This window comes from Sturnus vulgaris, chromosome 6, assembly GCF_052056855.1.
Source record: "Sturnus vulgaris isolate bStuVul1 chromosome 6, bStuVul1.hap1, whole genome shotgun sequence".
Taxonomy (NCBI): Eukaryota; Metazoa; Chordata; class Aves; order Passeriformes; family Sturnidae; genus Sturnus; species Sturnus vulgaris.
Genome location: NC_142248.1, coordinates 28,103,281 through 28,129,738, shown reverse-complemented (window position 1 = coordinate 28,129,738; position 26,458 = coordinate 28,103,281). Strand labels below are relative to the sequence as shown.

General features: G+C 38.1%; 1 protein-coding gene across 18 annotated transcripts in view; it reads right to left on the bottom strand.

Annotated features, from left to right (window-relative positions):
* Positions 1 to 26,458, bottom strand: part of NRXN3 (neurexin 3) — a 945,575-nt gene that overhangs the window by 122,055 nt on the left and 797,062 nt on the right. For all 18 annotated transcript variants that reach the window (XR_015804647.1, XR_015804648.1, XM_088167427.1 and 15 more), the window contains one exon: positions 12,826 to 12,997. Coding sequence is in view for 16 of the 18 variants with exons in the window: in XM_088167427.1 (XP_088023553.1) it covers positions 12,826 to 12,997 (172 nt within the window). In the remaining 2 variants the exon portion in view is untranslated. The remainder of the gene's footprint in view (positions 1 to 12,825; positions 12,998 to 26,458) is intronic.

The following is a 26,458-nucleotide window of genomic DNA, read 5'->3' as shown; positions in this document are numbered from 1 at the left end:
TCCTCAGTTTACTGATGAGAAAAACTGAGCTGCAGAGTAGTAAAAGCATTATCCAAGATCACAGAGAAAGGCATCTCTAAACACAAAGTTGGGATTCATGGACTTCCATGACTGGCCCATTTCATTTCTGACCATCCTTTCACAGTTACTCTGCTTCAGATTGTAGCATTGGATTTTAATGACTTCATGCTTTCCAGTGCCTTTAGCAAGCAGGGAGAAGGCTGATGTGGATGCATAAACCCTTCTGTCACTGCATGTCAGCATGTCAACCTGGGATTACAGCTGGCACTGTTCTTTCTGCAGGCAATGTGATCAGAAAAGCACAAAGTTGTTCAAGCCTGTGATCCCTCAGGACAGATGTTTGTTTGCTCATTCTTACTGTGCACACATGTGTGCTTATGAGAGAGAGACAGGGACAGAAGGAGAGTTAGAAGGAGAGAGAGGGAGAAGAAATAAAACATAAAAACTCTGTTTGACCAGGAGAACTGAAATAGAACTAACCCAGGAGAGAAACTTAAATATATTAATGTTTGGGAACTCACTGCACTGTGCTGTGCAGCAGGATTCTATTTACCCTCAGTCTCCATCTGAGAAATATTTCTCCATCCTTCTCTGCACCACATTAGACAGTTGCATTTGTACCATCAAATGGTTTTCTACAGCTGAAGCAATTGTTTGGATGGAGCTTCGAGCAATGTGGCTGAGTGGAAGGTGTCCCTGCACATGGCATGGGGTTTGGAACTAGATGATCTTAAAGGTCCCTTCCAACCCAAGTCCTTCTATGGTTCTAATTAATTTTATGCCAGCAAAGGAGAAATTTATCAGAAATCATTGTTGATAAGGTTTATGCTTGGTACCTGGATCTCACAGAATCATGGAGCATGAGAGATGAGAACAGCTCAAAATATCTGAGGATTCAGTCAGGATACACATGCTGTGTGAACAGCTCTATACTTTGGCATAGAATTGTTGGGAAGACCAAGCTATTAGTATATACCTATATCTCTTAGTATGTAATTACTGTTCATGGAAAATGGCTGGGTGTCAAAGAAATACAGGGAAAAACATATGGATTGTATCTGTTTAGTGTCTCAGGCACTGGGACTCAAAGGCCTGTGGTAAGTATATGAATGCAATGCCAATACTTAGGGATATTCCTCAGCCCTGGGTTCTTAAATCAGATACCAGGTGAGAACAACTAGGCAGAAATACGCATCAGTGCCCTATGGATACTGTATCTTGGAATATTTTAAGTGCTGACATATAGCAAATCTAGGACTGGGAAATCATAAAGCTCATCTGTTCATGAGTTTCAGTTTATGCCTTACTACCATTGAAAAAGGTTAATACAACTGTTCCTAGCCGTTCACTCTGTGTTGCAAGAATTTATCTTGCAAAGAACCCTAGTCAATAGAAATAAGCTAAGAGGAAAGAACTGAGATTTGAGAATCAATACCATCAATGAAAAAGGAATCAGAGAAATAGAGAAAAATCACAGATGCCACTAAATTACCTAGGTTTTGGTTTGTTATGGTTTAAATTTGGCTGAGCAATGGGGTCACAATGCAGCAGAGTAACTTCTCCAGCTGCAGAAGAAGTGGGAGTATTTCAACACAATCATGCCTTCCTGAATAAATTAACGAGGAGAAATAAAGGAACCATTTGCTTTCCAACTGAGAAATACAAAAGTAATTGCTGTACATATGATACAAACACATATAGCTTATTTGACTTCATATTTCAGATCACAAACTAAATGCAAAAGTAGGGCAATTTTTTTAGAAGGACATCTTTGGGGCATATTTTTGTTGTTGCCATGGTGGGTTACTGTAATTCTCTGGAGCATCAGACACTTGACAGGTCTCAGACTCAATAAACTTGATTAGATGAACAATCAGGCTCCGGGAAGACAGAAGAGAATCCCAAATCCAGGACCATCAGAAAGAAGTGTCATTTTGACCATTAAAGCAAATTTTCTTCTAAAGAATTTGGTATTCATCTGTAGATTTGACGTATTGGACATCTAGTCTGATTCAGGAAGATGTAAGAGTTACTACACTAATTCAGCTAACAGCTGAACATATAATACATATGTCTGGTTTTTTGGACAGCACCAAAAAATCTTTTCCTCAAACTATCAGTACTTTCTGGTAATATTTTTCTTTATCTAGGCTATAAACAAGTATTTTGGCTAAATTAAAACAGTATTGCCTCTGTGGCATGTATTTGCATGTTTGAACAACCTTTTATGTGATTGTTACGTAGCAGTAATAAAGACTGCTACAGAAGAATATTCCTCTCCCCTCTCACAAATCTCAAGGACTATCGGTGGAATCTTAGGTGGGAATTGGATGGTTATGGCTACTTGCATGAAGATACTTTACTGTGTTTACTTCCTTCCTTGGGTAAACTCCTTCTTTCAAACCTATTGCTGTTAAATCATATTGTGCTGTATGTTCTGCTTCGTTACCTTACATGTTTTCATAAAGACCCATGCATTTCCCTCTTTCTTAATGCCAAGCTGACAAATTCCAGTGCTTGACAGACTGCCACTCACATGGGCTTGAGGTAGTTGGTGAAGTTAAAACTGCAGCTCACTCAGACTGAATGCAGTGTGTTACAAGAGCTCAGATCAGTTTTCAGAAACAAAACAAAATCAATGGATACTGGAAGCTGCAATATAACCACTTTTTTTGTTTGTTTTCTGTATTTTCTCTCTTCTGTCCTCAAAAACAGAATTGGGAACACAGAAAATCCCTACAACACTTCCATGAAACTCTTTGAGGACGGGGCAAATCAGAAATAAACCACAGCTTCATTTTTTCTGTGGGAAAGTAAAACACAAAGCACACAGCAGTTAAACTCTAAGCGTAGTGGCAACATTTCTGTAACTTTTATATCATGTCAGATCCTATCCCATCATCCAGTATGGAAACATACACATTAACATGAGTGTTTTTGCACAAATTCCAAAGTATGTTTGTTGTTTACTTCATGTATGGGGGTTTATATGTCAGTGGATACAGAGGAACAAAACTTGAGTGTTCATATCAGGTTGCCATATTTATCAGTTTTCCAATCCTATAAATATATTATAGATGCTATGGCCCTGCAGTGACAAGCTACAATCAACTTCTGATTTCATCAACTTGTCATGCTTTAATCATCCCTCTTGGCAGATCTTTCAACATATGTCACAGTACTGCCTTCAAAATGTGCTTCTCCAATTCTGTTTTATTAACCCTGTCTTTTTATATGTTTTAGGCTCATTATGAAATGCAGTAAATCTGTCAGAGGCACTTTATATGCCATCTCCAATTCATGCTGATAGGAAGCATCTGAGAGCTCATTTAAGTCCCACAAAAAGAGTACAATATGAAAAGTCAAATTCCACAAAAAATATGTGACAAGAACCATGTGAATGGTGATGGCATTCAGCTACAGGGCTAATCAAAAACTAGTTCTCTTATTCCTTACTCATTGCCCACTCAGAAGGACATTTGGATAGGAAAATATTAAGATCACAGTGGGATCTGGTAGCATCAATAAAAAAAAATCCCTTCAGCATGCAGATCAAACAACTCATCTTATTAATGACTCCAAGTCTCCCAGAACAAGATCCATGTGCATTTTCATGGAGACAACTGGATTCAGCCAAACGTTTTACTATTGCCTTGTTTTCAGAAGCAAGGTTTCAGAAGTGAAAAGGAGATCATAACAGCCTCAAGTCTGAGGGAAGGAAGAGATTGCTACAGGGGCACAAGAAGGCAGAAGCCAAAGTTTTTGTAGGGAGTTGAAGGATGGAAAGAAGAGGAAATTACATGTCAAAATCATTCTGCAAGACACAGAGTGAATTTGGGGGAGGAGGATCCAGACTCTGCAAAGCACAGAGAACTAGCGATTTTCTCTAAGAAGGCTCCATTACATTTGAACCTTTGTAAATCACTGAAGTGGTACAATGAGCCATATAGAGGTACTGTGCAGGGATAAGCAAGCAAGCAAGCAAGCAAGCAAGCAAGCAAGAACGAACTTGTTGCAATGACTCGGACATCTCAGTTCTACTTTTGAGTATTTCTTGTTAATTTCACAATCAGCATTAGACTTTGCATCACTGAGCTCACAAGAACTAATAATCACAACATTGCATATTATTAATATCAGTTCACATGTAAGTTGAAGAAAGGATATATAGTCTTTTCCTAATTTCCCCAGAGATGCTACTATTAGATCATCTAAATTTACCTTTTTTCCCTGTCTAATGCATTATAAATTAAATAAAGCCAAGTTGGAAGACATAATAACCCATTGATAACAGTTAAAAAAGACAAGCTTTCAGAAGCAGAAGATGCAAAAAAAAATTACAGAAAGAGAAAACTATAATGTCACTGATTACAAAAAAACCTATCAAGAAGAATTTCTATATCCAGAAATAAGGCTGCTTTTTTCAACAGTATTGGGCTGACTCGTGAAAACTATTTACCTTCAGTAGTTCTGCCTTTTTAAGTGAAGACTGATATAGATATCACACACTATTTCTCCACAGTTAAAGGCACTCTTATTTCCTAGGTTGGACAGCAGGTAGCAAAACACAGAGCACAGAGAAGTCGGCTCAGTCCCCTGCTCCAGTCTTGGGAAATCTACTATCTCCCCATGTTCAGCAATAAAGTCAGTGAGATGAACTCTAGCATGTACAAAGAATCTGGATCCAATCTTGTGAAGCCTTCTGTTTCAAGGACAAGATGGGGATAATATACAAAAATCAGCAGTCACGGGTGGGAGTCCCTGTATGCTTTACATCAAACAAATCCTTGCTAAATTTTTTCTTTAACAACTACAACAACCACTGCATTATCTGAGGAAATTCCTCATCATAACAAGCTCTTGTGTGTTTTGTGTAATTCCTTTACAAATAACCTTGAGCTTTCTGTATGTCCTCTTAATATCTCAGGAGAGAATCTCACTTTTTCCTCTTCTCTTCCTCTCCTGCCTGCCTCCCCCAACCCCCCCCCTCAATTATCTCTTGCTGTCTTCTGGGTGGTTATGTTTAATCTCAGGATTAGGTAGAAGCCTGCAGTTTGCTTTGAACAGCTTATCAGCTTCCAAGAGACATTTACAGGGAGAGAAAGACTCCAGTTTTGATAGCAGTAATTGTATTTAGCTTGTAAGATACAAGGCTATTTATCTCACGGCTGGGAAATCACAGAGGGAGAGAAAGAAAATGTTGTCGATAAAAACTAAATAAAGCCAAAAAGAATGGAGAGAGAAGGGAAGAGAAGAGAAGAGAAGAGAAGAGAAGAGAAGAGAAGAGAAGAGAAGAGAAGAGAAGAGAAGAGAAGAGAAGAGAAGAGAAGAGAAGAGAAGAGATCCTCAGAGTCCCTTCAGTCGAGGGATGAGGTGGGAAATGGACTTACTTGAACAAAAAGATCATGTCAGTTGTGGAAGGAGACTGAAAATAACCAGGGAAAGGTCATGGCTTGAGTAGGACAAGAAATGACATGTTTCAAAGCAGACTATGAATTATTGTTCAATAGTCACAATTGTGTAAAACTCATGGAATTTTATTTGTAGAGATGGGTAGAACCATTTTTAGGGATATTGAGAACCCTAAGTAAGATACCTGGATCTGTGGACATCCACATCTCTGGAAATAAAATCAGTTTTTTTGTTTTTCACAGAAACTTACAATAGTAACCATCATGGGGTGCCATGCAACACTTACTACGAAAACCAACTTTAGGTTCCTCACTTATAAAATGCCCTTTCCATTTCACATTTACTCAGTCAGTATTAAGTCTGCTCTCGCCAAAACAGCTTCATGCTTCATTTTGCCCACCTTCAAATTTCTGTAAAGTCTCTGATGCTGGATTAAGTTCTCCTACTGTATAACTCCCTTTTTAAAGTGTCTACAATAGGTTTGGGTGGTATTTTTGGGAAAAAATATAAAAAATTAGGAACTAGATATTCTGCATCTTATTAGGCTGCAACCAGTATTATCTGGTACAATCAAACAAGCATGCAAGCAGAGAAGAGTTAGCATCATCTCACTGAGAAATATTCAGCACTTTGCAGAAGTACCAAATGGGTAACAGTAATACAAAAAACTGCCAGATTCCAATAATTCCAATATTTTTAATCATAGAATACTTTTCCTAAAAGAAGAAGATGGAACTAAGCTTTCAATCTTGTCAAGACAAACACAAATACTTCCAGTTCTTTCCAGCACCATAATTAATTCTCTGCAGTTAAGAAGATGAAAAATACATCTACTTTTTCTATGTTATAGACATGTACTATATCATTTCAGCTGTCTCAGAACACGTCTCAAAATCCCAAAGTTTTCTCAAAGACAAGAGATCATAAAGTAAAAAAAAAAAAATTTAGAAAAACTGACAGCCATAAGATTCTTTCTACAGCCTTTGGTGCGTCACCTTTCACTTAAATTCAAAACTATAACCTCTGCCTGACATTCTCTATTTCTTTGTAAGCAAGCAGTTTAGACTAGACTAGAATATTTGGAAAGTAGCTACAACTATTATCTAGCTCAGGCTGGGCTGGCCAAAAGTCAAAGAATGTTCTTAAGGGCATTGTCTAAATGCCTCTTAAACACTCATGGGCATGAGGCCTGCTGACAACCTCTCCAGAAAAATGGTTGTTTGACCAGTCTGTTAGTAAAGTAATGCTTCCTAAGATCTATTGTGAACCTCCTCTAGCACAGCTTTGAAACATTCCTACATGTCCCATCACTAAGTACATGGAAAAATAGCTCAGCCCCTGTCTCTGCTTCCACTCCTCAGAAAGCTGTAAAGAGTAATATCCTCCCTAGCCTGCTTTTCTCCAAACTCGATGACCCCATAGTCCTTAGCCACTCTCCACAGGACATACCTTCCAGCCCTGTCACCAGCTTTGTTGCTGTCCTCTGGACATTTTCATGGATGTTCACATCCTTTTCAAATTGTGGGTAACTACCATGAGGTCTCACTGAGGTGAGACCACACAAACACTGAATAGAGCAGGACAACCACTTGTCTGTCTGTTTGTACTGTTTTTTATGCTCCCCAGGACATGGTTTGCTGTTTTCATTGTCAGGGTCCACAGATGACTCACACTGAATTGCTGCCTACCAGAATCCCAGATCCCTTTCTGCAGGGCTGCTCTCCAGCCACTCCTCTCCTAATTCCTAGTAATGCCTTACAGGTGTTACTCTTCCCCAGGTGCAGAATCCAGATTTTTTCTTACTTAATTTTATTCCATTAATCATAGTCCAATGCTCCCATCCAGCTAGAATCTCCTGCAAAGCCTCTTGTCCCTTGAAGGGGTCAACTGCACCTCCCAGTTTAATCTCATTAACAAACTTCCTACATCCACTACCTTCCCTTCATCCATGAGATAGGTGGCTTTAGCACGGAAGAATGACTATATTGAACAGAACTGTCCCTAGAACTGAACCCTGAGGAACAGCTCTGGTGACCATAGTTGCCAGGCAGATGTAGTCCCATCCACCACAGCTCTTTGAGCTCTGCTGTTCAGCCAGCTCCTAACCCAGCACAATGTGCACAGCTCATCCCACAGCTGGGCAACTTGTTTGGAATGGTGCTGTGAGGGATGGTACCAAAAACATTACCAAAATCCAGGAAAAACTACATCCACCACCTTCCCTTTCAGCCACGAGGCAGGTGACCTTACAATAGAAAGACATCAAATTGTTACATGGAACATTCCCCTTTTGAAGTCATACTGAGTGTGCTTTATGACTGCATTATTCTTTAGACGCCTTTCAATAGCATACAGTATAGTCTTTATAATTTTTCCAGGATCTGCGTTTAGACTAACAGGTCTGTAGCTACCTGTATCTTTTCTCACACCCTTCTTATAGACTGGAATAGCAATGGCTAGGTTCCAGTCAGCAGGGACCTCCCCAGACACCAAAACTCTTGTTAGATAATTGAGGGGGGTCCTGCTGCTAGCATCCTTCAGTATTCCTTCAGTTAGCTAGAAAAATTATTGAAAGAAGCAAGAACTTAGCCAGTTTTCTTCCCTATCTCACATAAAGTGCGTGGCACAGTCAAACCACTTCAGATCTTTCGACCAAGCAAATGAAGAAATACATTCTAGTAAGGCAAGGTTGATGCCTCTCACATTTTAGATAGGTATGAGAATCTAAACCACTATCATTTTGACCTGTTTCTATAAAGCTTATTATTTTAGACAAAGACTTTTTCTCATATAGACTAACAAAGATGTAGTTCAAATTGGACTGCTTTCAAATGAAATTGAAAAAAAGAAGATATGCCCAACAGTTCAGGAACACTCAATCCTTGGAACTGGAACTACTCTGAAAGAAAATCCCAGCACAGATATCAGGGTCTCAGAATCAACTTTTTGTTTTATAGCATGCACTTATCTGGCCACACTACCTGCCAGAGCAGTCAGTTCTGCTGCCAAGAGCTAAGTGTCCAGCTTTTCCAGAAATACAACTTATTTTCAGAAATGTATTTCAGAGACTGAATGAAGTAGGGCCATAGAGGATGGAATGCTCTTTTCTTTTATCCATAGCAGAAAACCTTCAGAATAATGTAATTTGAAAGGGCAAAGACTACTACAAGAACACTGAGAGGGAACTCGAGAATTAAAAAGAGAAAAATAAGAATATGTACTGTATGGATGAAATAATGAATCCTGATAATAATCCAGTTGTTTAATACTGTCTTCTAAAATGCATTAAAAAATCCAGGCTACACCTGTCTTGCTAGATCATGCATTTCTTTAAATAAAGTTCCTTCCTACCTGTTGCCTTCTTTCCTTTAATCTTCTCCTTTAAAACATAACTTCAAAAAGATTTTACTCTTTTGTCATGGGTAGTCTTAATTTACAGCTTCTCTTCACCTATTTTTTTTTTTTGTTGTTGTTGTTGTTGTTGTTGTTGTTTTTTTTTCTACTGCGGAAAATTTAGTTGGTGCCTGGATGAATGAACAAGAATATCAGGCTTGTTTTGACATACACTATACATTTGGTATCACACAAAGTATTTATTTGTAAGGAAAGACAGTGAACAGAGTGAAAAAAACCCATCCTGCCTAAGAACTAATGAAAACATAGGGACTGAGGTATCCCAGTTCTGTGTAAAGACAGAAGATTTATTTCTAACTACTCTGGAAATTTCTGCAAACTGTCTCAAATTTGATGGGTTTCATTTTAATCAAAACAAAAAAAGTCAGGTACTTCCTCTTCCTGAAGCATGGGTCCATAATTACTCCAATTCCATAATTAAAATATTTATTTAGATATAGAGAAGGTTCTCTCCAGGAAATAACAATGACCAAGCACAACCTGTTTTCTGTGATGTACACAAAAGGATGAAAGCTTGTGAGACAACAGAAGGGAGGCAGCCATAGAAAACTGTACTTCAGACTAGCAGAAGTTTTATACCCTGAGAAAAATTCTATCACATTTTGGTAATCAACTTAATGAATCAAGTATGAAGAAACTGGCTATCAGTACAGCCTATGGAAAAAGCCCATCTCCTTATTGTGCTTTTGAGAGAGAGGAGAAAGGGCAAAACTAATGCAAATAAATCACGAACAGCTCAATGGTTTTGGCTGAACCACAACAGCAGAATTGCAGATAGCAGCCTCTGTACTAACATTACTTTTTTGACATCCCAGTTCTCAGATACCTATACTGGGCCATGTTCTGTCTTACTGCCCAGTAACAGGAACTCTGGCACTTTGAAATGGTACTAAAGATGAGAGATCATCTCTAGTAATTTGCATTATTTCAGTCACAAAGTCAACTTTAGCTCCAAGTTAATTCCCTCCTTTACCATTTTTCTCTCTTTTGCTTCAAGAATGTGTAAAGCTCATGTTGCAGGCGACTGAAATGCAATTTGATGCTATAAAACCTAAAATGTCAGTGCCTGAGTTGTAAGTTTGTTGTCATTCTATTTTCCTTGTCTTTTATTTGAAGTTGTAAAAATACAGCTTTGGAGCCTTTTGGTCCCATTGGGCTAGTTTCAGTTAATTTCAATTTAACTAAAGACTGTATTTCAAGGAAAGCCAATATTCTCCCACTTTGCTCATTTAATAAATATCCAACTTTTATTTGTACTTTTCATTGAGCAAGTAATTATGAGTCTAATGTATAATTCTTCCACAAGTAATAAAACTCAGAGAGGAACATGGAAATGCCATTCAGAATGCAGACCTGACTGAAGATTGCACCATGTGTGATGACAAAGAAGATACATTAGGTAGTTTATAAAATTTGTAAACATTAGGCTGTAGCACTGTGTGGAAACCCAAATACACATGAAATTGTTCATTTTGCAGTAAATGCACTGTGCCCAAGCAAGCACAGTCTACAAATGCAACGTTTTTTAAACACTGCAAATAACTGTGTTTCCAGAATTGACATGATCCTATGCAAAACATAAGGGATTACTTAGCATCTATCAATCAAGTTTTACATTAATTTAAACTTTCAGCAGGTTCCAGCTGAAACACACTGCATTAGCCTTAGTCCATCCAACCACAAAACCTTTACAGAGCTGAATCTTTGCTGAACACAAGTTTGGTCTTGCAGTCAGATCAAAAAACAATAGTGCAAATTTGGTTTGTGAAAGACAAGTAATTAATTTCAAAAGCTCCTGTTCAGCCTTTTTTTGGAACCATTGACTGGCCAGAAAATGGGACTAATAAGTATTGGTTTCCTGTAATTATTGGTTCATGGAATCTTTTCTGAATCTTAGGTATTCATAATGTCACTCTGTTATATAGATATTCTGGTATTTAACATAAATTGACATCAAGCCACAGTCCTTTCCTCCGGGAAGGCTGGAACATTGCCCTCCTCCCTTGGATTTTGTTTGTTTGTTTGGGTTTTTTCCCACAGCAATACAACATATTTAGGTTTTTTGATTTTTGGACTATTTTCTTTTTTTTTAATTTGGCTAAAATATTGGTTTGAAAGAAGTAGAAAATGAATAAGGGAGAAACCTGCACACATGAAGTATGGTCCCATAAGCCTTATTTTCACAGGGACAGGCTGAAAAATTCATCATCTACAAACAGACAAAACATTGAAATACATGCACAGAGAAAGGAAAAGGTGTCTGGAAGATAAAGGTGTCCTTTTTTCTTAGAATACAACTGCATACACTCAATACTAGCCCAGAACATAAGATTAATGCTGATTCCATAAAACCATACATCTTCTAATGAAAATAAAAAAATATCTTTAACCAAGGCAGAAGCCCAGGGTACTGAGGTAGTTCTCTGAGTGTGATTTATTTTCCCTTTTAAAAATAAATATCTCTAAAGAATTGAGCTGAATATTTTGCTTCTTTACACCAGAGACATACTACAGCAAGTAATATAAGAAAAAATTTATTCATAGGGTTTGTAGTGACTGTAATTGGCTGCCAACTGGATTGGAGGTATTTTACAAAATAATTGATGAAAGGAGCAGAAGAAAGATACTCAGCTGAACATTTCCTAGCCCACTTTCCTCTCAAACCAATGGATAGCAGAGGTAGAATCTAACAGAGCATATCTGTCATGGCATTTTTCAAAAAGAATTTTTTCAGAGAAATAAGGTTAATAATTGAAATGTATCCTTTTGAATATACCTCACGAAACACTGACAAAGGGACATATGTGATAGAGAACAACACAGCATAGATGACTCACATTTAAAAACTTTCCTGTGTACTTTCTGAGGGAGTAGAAGAGATGAAGTCATCCCCTTGGAGTAATTTATTACTATAATGTTGCATAAATTAGTATATAACCTCGAGCTAGGATATTTCCTATAATTTAAGTTTCTTTTGAATAATTCCTACACAACTAGCAAGAAATATTCCTTCTGTCCTGAATTACTACTGTACAATCTAGAAATAAAGAAGTGAATGTTTCTTAAACTCAATATTGAAAACCAAGTTGATCATGGCTTGATCTTAGGCAACATATGAATGAGAGGAATGTGGTTAACACTGGAAGTTCTTTCCTTGTGTTCATTCTTCCTTTTATAACCATATACATCATCACACCTCAGCCATCTAATGCACTGTCAGCACCACACAGCAATCTGTTTTTCACTTGGAGTAAGTTCGATCTTTTAGCATGGTGACATAAAGTATCATGAAGTTGTGATTTGCCAGCGGTGGGATAAAACATGTGACAGTGTATCAAGGGCCAGTTATTCACTGTTTCTGGTGGATTTAGGGTGGTAATTTCCAAAGATACTGAATTTTTCCACTGCATATTGACAGAAAGTCAACTAGGAATTGTCAGTCTCGGTTAGGTGGTGTGTTAACCTTTGTATCTGCAAACCTAAGAGAGAAAGTGAAATTCAGATGATAAAAAAATATATGAGGAAAGCATAAGGTCTGCTCAAATACTTGCTTGATCTTCTACGTTCCTTACATTTCTACACTATATTTATATTGACAGTGTGTGGGGTGTGGCTAAAGTCACTGCTCCTTTTCCTAAAGTCTGCTCAAAACTTTTCTACCCTAAATATTTAGAAAATATCACAAGTAGCAAAACCAAGTTTGTCACTGAATGGCTTTGTAACTCTGTGTAGAACCAGGATTCACTTAGAGATCTCTGAAACAGCATGATCTGTGTGCATCATACCGCACAGTTGGCATGCTTGTTCTTCCAGTTTAAAGGACCATTAGTTTGTTTTCCAAGGACAGAATACACATCACCAGGCTCGCAAATTTATTGTCAAGATGAAGCAACAAAGATTTATAGACCAATTAGTTGTTATTAAACATTAGTTTATAGATACAGATACACTGAGAGAGAAGAACAAAAATATATGTACCTGTGGGGTAGTGTTCATTCACTGGCCAGCTATCAACCTGAAGGGTTGCATTGCCACCATTCCTGGTAAAGCGTACTACATGGTATTTGCCATCATTTACAGGTGTGCTTTCCTCTTTAATAGAGATGTCCACTGTGCCAATATTGAAGACTACACCAATCTTGCCTTGCTCCTAAAAGAAGAAAAGAAACAAATGTTTTTAAATTGCTGCCACTTAGTCTTGGCCTCCAAGTCTCTAGTGGGTAATTCTGCCAGCAGATGGCACTGAAGAATACACAGAAGTGTCATTTCGAGCTTCATCAGGACACATTTCATTGGTTCTGCTTCAATGCAAACACCTTCTTTCACACTGTTCTTTACAGATTCACCTGAAGACAGTGACTCATTTGTTCCCGTAAAACATCACAGAAGATAGGTGAGAAACCAGGCAACAAAAATCAGGAGATGCGGATAAAGAGTTATTTGAGCAACACCTCTACTGATTATTACTAGTCACTTGTTATATAAAATGCAGCCAAAGACAGGCTGTTATCTCAACACTTGTTATGTTGTGCTACTCTTCTCGGAAAACAAATGTTCCTCACCCCCCCAAAAAATAATTGTGGGATCCAGCAGGAAAAATGCAGTTTGAAGATGAATGGAACTCGAAGGGAGTAGAAATGTCATTAGCTGACTGAAAACCAGAGGGAAGCTACCTAAAAGACAGGAGCAGCCCATCTTATTTTCTCCATCACACACACCAAGCAGCGCCTTACCAATAAAGCAGTGTTTTCCCAAAACTTTCCACCAGTCACTGACTGCAAGGGAAGAGCAGGCAAAGCCTGTTGTAGTAGCCACAACACTTCCTGCTGCAGCTCCCCCCAGGTGGTTCCAAGTAATGACCATATTTTATGACTTTAGGTTGTAAAATACACACCCAGAGTATACTCAGATATATACATTTAATACTACTGATTTAAACAGCAACAGAAATTCTCATCACTGTACAGTTAACAGGAATGCATCTTCAAACACTTAGTAAGGAGAGGCACAGTAAGCTGGTGTCAATTATCATGAAGGCATATCATGTGCACTGCACACATCCAAAACTGGTACAGACAGGCAGAAGCAACATGTATCATGTAGGAAGTTAATACATTTGCTGGCTATGCATACCATAAAATTGAAACAACAACAGAGAATAGATGGCCATCTTCCATGCAAATATATTTTCCTTGAAAAAAATCCTGAGCCATAATAAAGGGACAATTCTGTTCCATTTACTAACTTACATATCTGCTTCGTGCACATCCTTCAGGGCTGTTACCCTAACTTTACCACATTCACATTAACAAATCTCAGCAATAAGAAAGAAACCTCTCCTGGATTTAATCCTGTCTCCTGCTATCAAAAAATATTTTTCTGAAAATTCTGCCACGTTTCAGTTTCTCAGAGAGATCTTTCTGATTCCTGCTCTATCTTACATTTCAAAGCTTACTCATACCAAAGTACTCATCACAATTTTCTTGTATCTTCAATACCCTTCATTTTCTTTTCTGACATTTTCTTCCTAACACCAAGTTTCCTGGTGTCAGACTACAACATTGTTTTAGGAAAGGAAACAATCAGTCCTGTAGCTGAAGAGGTCATGAACAGCGGTTCAACTACTTGAAGTTTAGCACTGAAACAGTAAGCATCTTGGTTTTTCTCTCATTACAACACTAAATTTTAGACTGTGCTAAATGTATGCTGGATAGAAAGTTTCATGTACATTCATACTGTTATTCTTTGAAGGGACTTTTCAATATATCAATATCATCTTTCCCTTTTCACTGGAACATGAGGTAAGTGGATTGCTGCTCCCAGCAGATGCATGAAATCAGATGCCATTTGGAAACAAACAATGTTTCTTCTCTTATGCTAGCACAAAAATAAGTGAAGTTTCAGTTAACAAAGATTTATTTCACATAAAAGCATTGCTGGCACAGCTTCACCACTTCTTTAACATATGAAGTAAGTGATCTCCCAAAACTGCTTTAGTGATTTTTTTTCTGGCAACCATATAATTATCTTTATCTGCACAGCAATTACCAAAGAACACATGATTAATTTTTCCTCAAAGACTCAAATAATGCATAGTGTTAGTGTCCAGGTAACCTGGCTACCGATACTGTGGTTTTGTAAGATATTGCCTTACAATCAACCTCCTGATCGACTTCTCATGTTGCTTTTTAATTGCCATCAATACATTAAGCTTCTTCGGCAAACTGTGGCTACTCTAAGAAGAGTCCATCTTGGTGAAGGCATAGCTTGAGCAGGTAAGATGAAGAATTGCACCTTTTCTAATGGAACAGATCACCACCACCAGAGAAGAGAAAGGGATTAAAAGGTATTCAGCAGAGTGGAAGCTGCATACCTTCAAGCCTACAGGCTTGATGAGGCAAAGGTAAAAACTTACAGGTGGGGAAAAGGATGGTGAGAAGTTCGATTAATCTCTGCAGAATAAGAAAAGGTTTCTGAATTCTCCTCAGAGGAAAAGGAGATAGCGCCTTTCACCATTTCCCTTCCCAAGGCTTGAAGGAAAAGACCTATTTAAAGGGCTAGTGATAAGAGAGCAAACTCGGAAAGAGATAAGGTTATGGATGCAGAGGACTGCAAAATGCCAGTGGCCTTTAGTCTGATGTAGAGAAGAGGGAAATGAGCAAACTGGCGCCTTCCCCATCCCAAGAGGCATCCCCTCCCAGAGCCAGAGAAGATAGCCCTTCTAAAAGCAGTGTAACACTTAGCTGCAATTAAGAAGTGCAAACAGTTGTCTAAAAAAAATAAAAAATCATTGTTCTTATTCCAGCTCTCTTCAGATCAGTCTTGGGCAGAGCTGCCTGTGACTCTTTAACTCGAGTTTTGAAGAATCACAACTTCTGACTCTTATTTGGACTGAGTAGGAACTTGTCATGAAAATGGTTTTGTTCAGATTACCAGAATAAAACACAACACAGTATGTCAAAGGTAGGGCTAGTGAAGCCAAACTGTATACACAGATCCCACAATACAGTTTATTTATGACATTTTATACCTCTAGGGCACCAGAGACTATGAAAAATAACCAATTAGTTTATGCATTCGTGGCAGAACAAAAAATAAAGTAAAGCAAAGCACAGAAAAAATCCTACAGCAAAGAAGAGTGGCCATGGACGCAAGGGGAAAATCCACAATTTATATTCAACATCTCTTCAATTCGTTTCTTACAGTACAACACTTCATTAAAGACAGCTTTTACCAAGACCTACCTTCCTTCTAAATCTGAAAGACAAGCTTTACCATAATGATTTAACACTTCATGATGGGCATAACCTTTCATTCCTTTCCCCACACATTCAGCTGGTGGATTTTCTTTCCACCAAACAAAGGTATTAACTAGACTTCTAAATATGGGACAAAGAAAGATTTACCTCTGAGCCACTAACTATAACATTTATTTTTGCAGCTATAAGGGAAAAAATCCTAACTACACAGCAAAGAAAAGGGTGAATACAGAGACACACAGAGTAAACAACTTACATAGTCTGAAAGGGTTCAAGAAAATTTTATCAGATGGTGCAATTTTTTCCCTCTCTATACTGGTATTCACTGGTACCCCAAAAACTTTCAATGAAAAGGCAACAATCAACTAATGGTTTTGAAACTTCTAAATGACACCGAGCTCTGGCATTATGCCTTGGAAAACTGAACACCATTTTATTTATAAATAATGAAGTGAACTCAGCATTCAATCTATCTTACTTTTTCTTTCTTTAAGGCTACTGTGCCAAAAAGGATTTTTAAAGTTTTTCAAGAATTTGTCTTGTGCTGATTTGTCCCATAAAATTCCCTCAAAAACCACATTACCATTTCATTCCTTACAGTACTTCTGGAGATAAACTTCTGCCATTATGTCTCTAAGACCTTAGAAATATAATTATGATCACATAATGCAATGGTTCTAGATAAATTATAAGAACAAAAAAAGCACAAGGTACTGAAAAAAAAAAATTGTACAAGGCTTCTCTTTGACCCGTCTATTCTACATAGACTCCTGGCAACAGTTTTTAATATGCACAATTACCAAACATTTTAAACATTATTAAATGACACAAGAGCTAATCTACAGTCTGGATCAGGAGATCAGCAATTTATTGCTTGCCCTGAAGCATTGGTTCACTTTGGGCAACCTTTTCTTTTACCTTTCTGTAAACCAGATTCTTTATTTGTGAGAGAGGAGTTATAGATACCTATCTTTCCAAGCTCTGCAAGCCCTGAAAATCCAGATATATTTTGCTTCAACATTGATTATATACCGCCAATCCAAACATTTCAGCCCTGGGTGCAACTACAATCTGAGAGGAGCAGGTCCTAAGCTTTCCTCAGCTTCTACATTCAACTCCTTCAAAACCCGTTCCTTTCCTCTGAAGGGACCTCAGAGCAGGTCTGAGATCTTACATTTCAGCAGGTATGTTTAAACTTTTGTTTCCCTTCATTCAAGGAAAAGTAGAGCCTGTCCTGTGTGTAAATTGTCAGGCCTTTGCTTTCTCCATGCCATGCCTTTACATTTTGAAGGCATCTGTCTTTATGTAGCAGACCAGGTAGAAACAAAGTAAAATGGGGTTGGCAAGGACTTTGTAAGATGAGCAGTTAGAGTGTGTTAGAGGTTATACATACATGAACAGCCACATGCACTCTGTGCTCTGAAAAGTGCTTTACCTTTAGGTTTTCTTTTTCTCAATCTAACATTTTAAACTGTCCACACTAAAATTATATATTTGTTCCCTGTGTTCAGAAAGCATTTCATTTCAAAAACCAAGAGAGAGAATTCCAGGCATTAGAATAGATCCTACTCTCGGCTGCATCAATGTGAATCAATAGCAATTCTGTTGAAGAAACTCAATTCCTACTGATCGAAGTGGAAGCAGAGTTTATGCCAGTATCCTTTTGTGTTGGTATCCTGACTTTTTTGAAGCAAAATGTAAAATGAAAGGAAGTGTTTATAAAACATACCTGAAATCTGATTACAATCCCAGGCTGTATTTTCTCACGTTCATTTTATTGCATAATTTTTTAAATAGCAGCTACTGCACATACTGCCTCCTCCTCCCACCCTGGCTGGTTCCAACATGGCTAGACATCAGCCCAAATCTGGCAGACAATACTCCTAGTTACTCTGTCCTGCAGATCACAGCTGATTTTGCTGCTCTCATTTGAAATTGATACAAGCTCTTTTAGAAATACAGCAGGCCATTTCACATTGTAGGAAGGTTTAGTAAACTTTCTCTCTACCAAAAAAGTGCCACACACATATACACACAAAAACAACTGCACTACCCCCTAAATTCAGGAAAATTACTTTGTTTTTTTTATAACCCTGAGAACTGCTCTTCCTGGAATGGCTTGCTTCTGCTTAAGCTCCTCACACTTACAGTCTATGTTTTTAAAAAGAGATTGAATGTTTATTTCTCCCTCTTTGTTTTCACTTTATTCTTTAAGACTTTCTTTGCTTGATTTCCTTCGGGGTTTTGTTTGCCTGGCTGTTTTTTATTTTTGCTTTTCCTCAAACTCGATTCTAAATGTTAGTCCCTCTGAAGGATCACTCACTCTCTGTGGTTTAGGGGGCTTTGCACAACAATGCTAAATGTTGCGAGTCATCCAGGAGAACCGAAGCTACAGATGCATATTCCACAGAGGACACATTTATTACTACAACTGCGAATCACTTTATGTGAACTCTCACTGTAAAGAGACACTGAGAAAGTTCTTTGCTGATTAGAAAGGTAGTAAAAATCAGCACTGTCCTTAGAGGGCCCTTCTGGGCTGCAGCTAGAACAGAACGCATGGCTGCACAGACCTTTTTGGTACACATGTATCAATGGATTTAGGAAGGGGAAGTATTAGAACCTGTATTCAGCACAGAGTATAAGGCAGTTAGTTCTACTCTTCTCTGGCTGGCTCTATTTAGTACTGTTTTTAATATCATTGAGAGGCAAGTCTGAAATCAGGATTCAATATGTAAAAAACTCTAGGGCTGGGTAAAGGGAGAGTTTACTGAACGAAGTCTGCCTTTATCCAAATAGTGACAGCAGGGGAAGCATGCTCAAGAATCAGTATTGCCACCCTGGCAAATAATCAACAAAAACAGCAAATGCTCTGAGAGAAATGACAGGCACTGAAGTTTAACTGACTTGGAAGTTTTTGATCAGGGAGCTGACACTTTACAGTTATCTTGAAACAAGGAAAAAATGTTTTTAAGGGGAAAGGAAGTACACAGCTCAGCTAATTTTGTTTGAATTTTAAGGGCTGTTAGAAGGAGCAGTAGGTCATTTTTTGTTATATACTGTTACTGCTTCTTTAAGGTGCTCAACCAGATCTACTCAATGCCAGTCAAAACCTATTTATCAGAAAGAATCACACGCACATACAGAGGATAAAATAAATAGAAATTATTACCCTTTGGGGGCATGGTTTTTAAAAGAAGCAGTTCTCAGCGATACATAATTTATAAGGCTAAAAAGGACAATTGTTATAATCTACTCTCCACTAAAATTTTATAGGAGATCATATATCTTGTCTGAATTGATTATTTTTTAAACTACAGGATATATTTTAGAGCAGTATTTGTGATTTGCAGCTAAGAAAAGAAAGCTTGGATTCATTACAGTTGCTACTTTGATGAGACTGGTCTAGTGTTGAACATGGTCAAAAAGGCAAGTGGAATTCAAGAATTATAATGAAAAGGAACAATGTAAAAAAGGAGAACTTCTATTATAAATTAAGGGTGGAGCTTTGACTCAAATTCTTGATCACAGTACACAGATTTTTTGAGGCCATCTCTAAAATAAAAAGAGGAGATATAAAAGGTTCCAAAAAGTAGTACACTTGATACAGTGTGTATAGTCATGAAGCAATTACTCAGCACCAGTGCTTTATAACACAAAGAACTACAAATTTATTAGAAAAGCATTTGACTCACAATTATGTTTAAGCTAAAAAATTACCAAATTCATGTGAAGAATCAAGAGCCATTGAATGCAGCAATATGAATATAACCTTGTGCTCAGCTCTTCCTGAAAAGCAGATCATTATTGTTTAACTGTTACTGCCTATACTGAAACACCATCTAGCATCATACTGCCATAAATGACTTGTAGGTATGTGACCAAGCCAAAATTTTCTTGAAGGTTGCTACTGATTCTTGTTTATTTTAATAAATGGTGAAAAAATGAAATTCGGAAAATTATTGAAAATCTAATCTTTTCCATTGGAGGTTTAGGGAAGGTAGCTTAGATAAACATTTGTCATGGTCACACTGCTGCCTTTAGTCCATCCTCAGGGCAAAAAAATGCTAAAGGCAAAAGACTTAGGATTCCAGCTCTTGTCTTGACTGCAAACTTTCTCCTTAGTTTTATAGAGAGTAAGAGAAAACCACTCAGCTCTCTGAGTTTCTTGCTTAAAAGCAGGTTTTCCAATCCTTCATTTAAACTTCCCCATGGCCCTGAAACTCCTTCAGTTTACTTATACTTTTTTTTCAAGTGGAAACACCAGAAATTTTTAACTTTAGTTTACAGAAATTACACAATCTTACCATGGGGGCTCATATTTGAGGCTTATTCACCATGATCAACAGTCTAATTGAGGAGTGCTCTCTGGGAGTGTTCCTTGTATTTAAAGATGATCTCTACTCTTTGGTTGGAGACATATTATATTATTTGGCTAAAGTAAAATGCATACCGGTTTCCCTGTTAAGAGTTTAACAAATTTTCCAAACTGCCTTTCATTGTTGGCCAGTTGAATGTTTATGTGGGACACAGACAGTAATATAATACTTCTTTAATGGCCCATAATACAAGAAATTGTAGCGCAGCAATACAAGGCTACTAAAGTATCTCTTACTCCTGGTCCTGAACTTTTTTTGACCACACACCTCTGCAATATTACAGCAATAGTTACCAGTGGAATGTGAAATTGCCATTCTCTTGCTTTAATTTTACCTAATCTCCTTCTCTCCCTGCATCTTTCTATCTTTCAATCTTTGCCTTTTGTCTAATAAAAGTTTCTTTTATAAACAACACTACCCTGAAGACAAGCAATAAAAAAAAAAAAAAATGGACAAGAAACTCAGTCCTGTGACAGTTCTACCAGGGTCAGGAGTGACTCATTATATACAGCAACACACACAAGATATTCTCACCAAGAAAAGACATGAAATGTAGAAGCTGTTTGTTTATTTCAGCCTAGATACCCTGCATCAGATAAGAGCTTTACATATCACTGAAGCAGTTTAGGTAACATTAATACATAATATCAGCAGAATTACCCTTAGGAATTAATTTTGCACCAGAAGCTTACATATTTCATGTAAGGTGATACCACTAGTACGGATTGAGACCTTCAGATTTTAACTCACTCACAGAGGTAATCAAGATTAGTTAGACAGAGTACAGGGTTGAAATAAAGGTTTTTGACTTTACTGCTGCTCTGCTGTACCTTGAAAAAGCAACTCTAATTTCTCTCTCTCTCCAGATTGCCTTTTTATGATGTGAAGTCACATTACCAAAAGGCTTATCAAACAGTATATATGTATGTTATCTGCCCAGTGGAGCCCTGGTATCCAGTGGGCCCTCCAGATGTTGTTGCAGTACAGTTAATTAATATCAAGCAGGGTAGCCTGATTTACAGTATCATCATTACCATGATGAGGCTTGTACTAAGCTCACCCTAAACCCATTTCCTCAAAATCTGGGGAATGCTATGGCACATCTATGACACCTGCCAAGCCCAGTAATTAGTGATATTCAGCAGTCTTAAAAGGGAGGCTTCCTTCCGTGCTACTCAGTGCCTAGGACGGTGTGCCCAATTAAATCTTTTTTCCTGTTACCTAGGCTAGCACCAATACGCTGCCAGTCAATTAACAGGCAGTAAAATGTTTCAAGAAACACAGGCAGGTGTGTTTAGGCCACACAGTTTGCAAAAAAAAATTGTTATTACACAGCTGGTGAAACTCCAGCCACAAGGCTGCTAAACCCCACTCATTTAGGAGTATCATACTGCAAGTAAAGAAACAGAAATTAACAGCATGCTGAAAAGGGGCATTTCCTAGGGAAACAGAATACAAAACAAATTAAAAAGGTGATACCTGTCTATTGGTTCACTAGCAAATACACTATTCAGATGGCTAATATGTTCTCATGGATTAAAATATGCATCACAAAAATATGCCCTATGTGGTGCTATGAACTCCAACTATAATTAGGATTAAATATTCTGACAGTGCTTTCTGAAAATATAAACAGTATATCCTGGAAAGTATTGTGAAATTATACCTTGTAGATATGATTCTGCACTAGGTCAGAAACAGGAACCATTCTGAATGCTGACACCAGTTGCAATTTTCCCAGAGAAGGGAGCCAATGCATATTGTGTGCTGCATTTTAAACTTGAAGTATGTTCAAGCTGCTGCACTCTCCAGGTATTACAGAAGTTGGCAGATTAAAAGTAGGCCTTTACCTTTTTAAGAGCTCCTCTGCAACTCACTCTTCAGACAAAAACATGACCAGCTGCTAAAATGTCACATCCACTCAATAAAGAAATGACTGCAGTAGCAAGTTAGATTTTAGTAGGGCACAAGAACAAGGAACTTGCTCCAAAGTAGAGCTCTTCCAGGAGAAAATATTCCTATCCATCTCACAACGTCTCCTCTGGGATTTCAATCCTCTGGGTAACATTGCCAACAACTTGTGCTGGCAGAAGCTAAAGTGGCAGTCACACTCTGGTGGTTTGAACACCAGATACTCACCAAAGCCTCTCTATCACTTTTCCAACTCAACAGGACAAGGAGAAGAAATAAAATGAAATGCTCATGAGTTAAGACAAGGGCAGGGAGAGAACATTCATGAGTTGCTGTCACCAGCAAAACAGTCTCAACTTCGGGAAATTAGTTTAATTTATTACCAATCAAATCAGAGTAGGGTAATGAGAAATTACTCACCTAAAAACACCTCCTTGGCTCTCCCTTCTTCCAGGACTTTACTCTCAATCCTACCCTCTCCCTGCTGCCTGCCTCACCACGGGCAGCCTTCACCACAGGCTCTATCTCACTGCCATTGCTCCTGCTCAGCAATTTCTCCTCCTTTTTAACTGTTTTCAGACGTTATACCAGTGTCATGGATGGCCTTGGCCAGCAGCAGGTCCTAGTCTTGGAGTTGGCTGGCATTGGCCCTGTCAGACACGGGGGAAGCTTCTGAAGTTTCTCAGAGAAGGCACCTATATATCCCCCCATACCAAAACTCTGCCATGCAAACCCAATACATACACAAAATATGGAATTAAAGATCTGACACTTACAGGCCGTGTGGAATAAACCGTGTACTTTAACTACTAGGCCTCCTTATCAGAAGCATTGGTACAATTGTGAGATGTCAGTGAGCTGAAGGCACAGCATATATTGCTCAGTAAGAGCAATCAGAGCTGTCTGTCTTGACCCATAACCAACAGAAAAGTGAGCACTTTTCAAGAAGATGGCATTAAAAAAGGACATTGTGCTCTGACAGGAAAGGTGATCACAAACACCAACTTGCCACCATCCAATTAACCCAAGTGCAGTAGCTATAGAAGTGCAAGGCGTGAAGAAGCTTTGGACAGAATTAATCTATTTAAGCTTGGTTTTGCCTAGAGTATATATTTTTTGTAAATTCTCTTCTCTTAATCATAAAGAATATCCTAAGGTTTCAGAGTGGCCCAAAAATATGTATTTAAAGGTATTACATGACTAAGCACTATATACTACTGCACTTTCCTTTGTGTTTTCTTTACAGAATTTTAATAGAATAGAATTCTAATAGAACTTAATGCATCCAGAGCCTATGTTCTATGTTCCTTTTGAAATCTATGAAACAGATTCCATGAACTGTGCAATATCAACAGCCTAGTGCAACCAAAGTATAGTCTTCTTTACCAGACAAGCAAGAAGCTTGAGCTAAGGTTCAATAGGTCTCTCCAACCCAACAAGAAAAAGAGGGAAATGTGAGGATTTGCAAACATAAACATTACCTGGATTTAATAATAGCTTATTTTTAGTTTTTCAAAGCAGATTTTCTTAAAATGACTTATTATTTTAAATGTTAGTAAAACGTGGCTTTTGAAAGCCTTTCTAATCCTGAATCAAAGAGGCTTCTTAAGATTTTTGATGGAAGCAGAACAGTAAAAATACATGAACACTGCAGTACAGGAAATTTATATTTCTAACAAAATTCTCTAATCACTCAAAATAATTGAATACTCTACAGATTGTATGACAGAGCACTGATAGATAAGAAACAGTGGAATATTAGACGGATACATGAAAATAAGAGGAGAACACAGTGGTTTGAAGACATAGCTTACAAAAGAGGTACCATTGTACCATGGTACCTCCAGTACCATTTGCATGTTGGAAAGCAGAGACAGAGGTAAATTACTTCACAAAATTTTGTAAGAACAAGAATTTACAGGAATAGAGCAAATAACTGAAACATCCTTTCATTCTTAAACCACTACCTAGCAATTTACATTACCTATCTTTGCTACCAAGGAACACTTCAAATACCCATTTTTTACGTACACATAGGATGCACTAACTACTAAATAGGTCAAAAGGCTACATCTGAAATTTGTTGGAAAAAGCACCTCACATCAGGACTGACTTTTCCTATAGAGATGAGAATTTTATTAAATTAAGATAGGCCACTGGAAAAAAAATACAACTTGGCTACTTGAATATTTATTTTGTGTTGCAGAATTTGCATATTGTTTGGCAAATTGGTATCAGCTGAGCCCCTTGCCAAGTTTGTATTATGTTAGTTAAAACAGAACTGTTGATGTCAAATGGAAACTTGATTATTTGGAATGGATGTCACAAAAAATGCTGAAGTACTTCCAGTACCGAATTTTTTTTGCATAGTAGGTGTGGGAAGGAGTAGTGAGTAAGGAGAAGGTTAATGTCACAGTTTCAGCTTCCATGCTTCTTCCTGCTACCTTCTTCTCTGCGCTGTCTAGGAAAAATGTTATAATATGTAAAAGGACAGCCAATATATCAAAGGAAATTCCTGTCATAGGACTGAGATCCTAAACCTACTGCAATACTAGCAGTGTTTAGAAGATGAGTATCCTCTGGGTTCTACAACACTTTGAAATCAGTAGGAGAGAAGCACAAAAGAACTTAACATAAGGATTTTACATTATTATAATGCATTACATTACTCAGCCTCCCTTGTCTCTGTGGCCACTCACTTATTCACCTTATTTTCCATGGGAAGCAGCTATGTTTCATCAGGCCTGCATGAAGGGACAAAGACCACCTTTAGAAACAACCCGTTATTATGAAAACAGTACAGCTACTATTAGAAATGCTGAGGTAAAGGAAGCTCTGGGTATGGGAGGTAAGACCAGCCCTAACATGACCATGCTTTGATTAAAGAAGAATTTTGGCGAATAAACTGGAGCAGCCAAAGGAATTTAGAGATAGGGGACTATTGTGACTTAGACTATACAGTTTATGCTTACATATTGGAAGGAAAATAATTCTTGCTTTTGTCCAGCACTTTGTGATTTAGCAACACTCAGTAAATATTACCCAAGTGCAAGAACAGAGTTCCTCTGTTCATTCATTATTTTGTCAGCTGGCTGCTGAAATTAGTAGGTCAAACTGACATTTCTACTCAGGAGAAAGCCCTACAAAGAACCCTGATCTGAAAAAGAATTTAGTTTGATACTGTATGTTCAGCAAAAAATAACATAGCCTTTAAAAAAATCAAATTTTAAAGAACTGCCATTTTGTTCAGGGGAATAAGAGTAAGATGTGCCTCATCTTTTTGCAATGATAAAACCATAGACCCCATTCTCCATATTTTTTCCTTCCTATAAAATTTACACATCTGACGAACTGATTGGGAGAGACAAACTTGCAACAAGCTGAACTTGTAAAATACAAATTGAAGGAGCAATAAGGGTGATGGATATCTGTGACCAGCTATTAAGGCTGTTGTCTGTGTCTTCAGGCAGATGGAGGGCAGTACTGCAGCATATGGCATGGGAATTTGGGCTTGGAAGGCGGATACAGCAGACTTCTGATAAAAGGAATTAGAACCAAAGCAGCACGGTGGCTTAGCAAGCCAGTCTGACAGACCAATCTTGAACATCTTCTCCATTTCTGCACCTCTAAACCTTACCTAGTTCTATAGGCTCCCACCTCCATTCCTAGAGCTGGCCTTTTAGCTCTGCCTGCAGAAAGGGAGCCAAGAAGCCTTAGCTTGAAAGGGGCTTGTATCATCACTCATTTTGGCAGGTGCAGCCAGGCAGCACAGGTCAGTTGGTGAAGCTGGCCAGGGTGAAAGTCTCATCAAAGTCTATGAATGCTGCTTATTCCTTGAAAACCTTAATGGATTACTGAGTGCTGTTCTGACTGATTAGAAAACAGTCATTTGGGCATTTGGTTGCTGGGAAACACAGAAGCAGAAGGTGATGGAGATCAGCAGCTGTCCCTAGAGTCTCTCACTACAGCTTCAGTGGTAAGGCCCACAGGAGTGAAGCACCTTGGGTCCCTGCACATTACACTGTCACCTGGCCACTGCTGCACTGAAGCCAATTTCTCAAT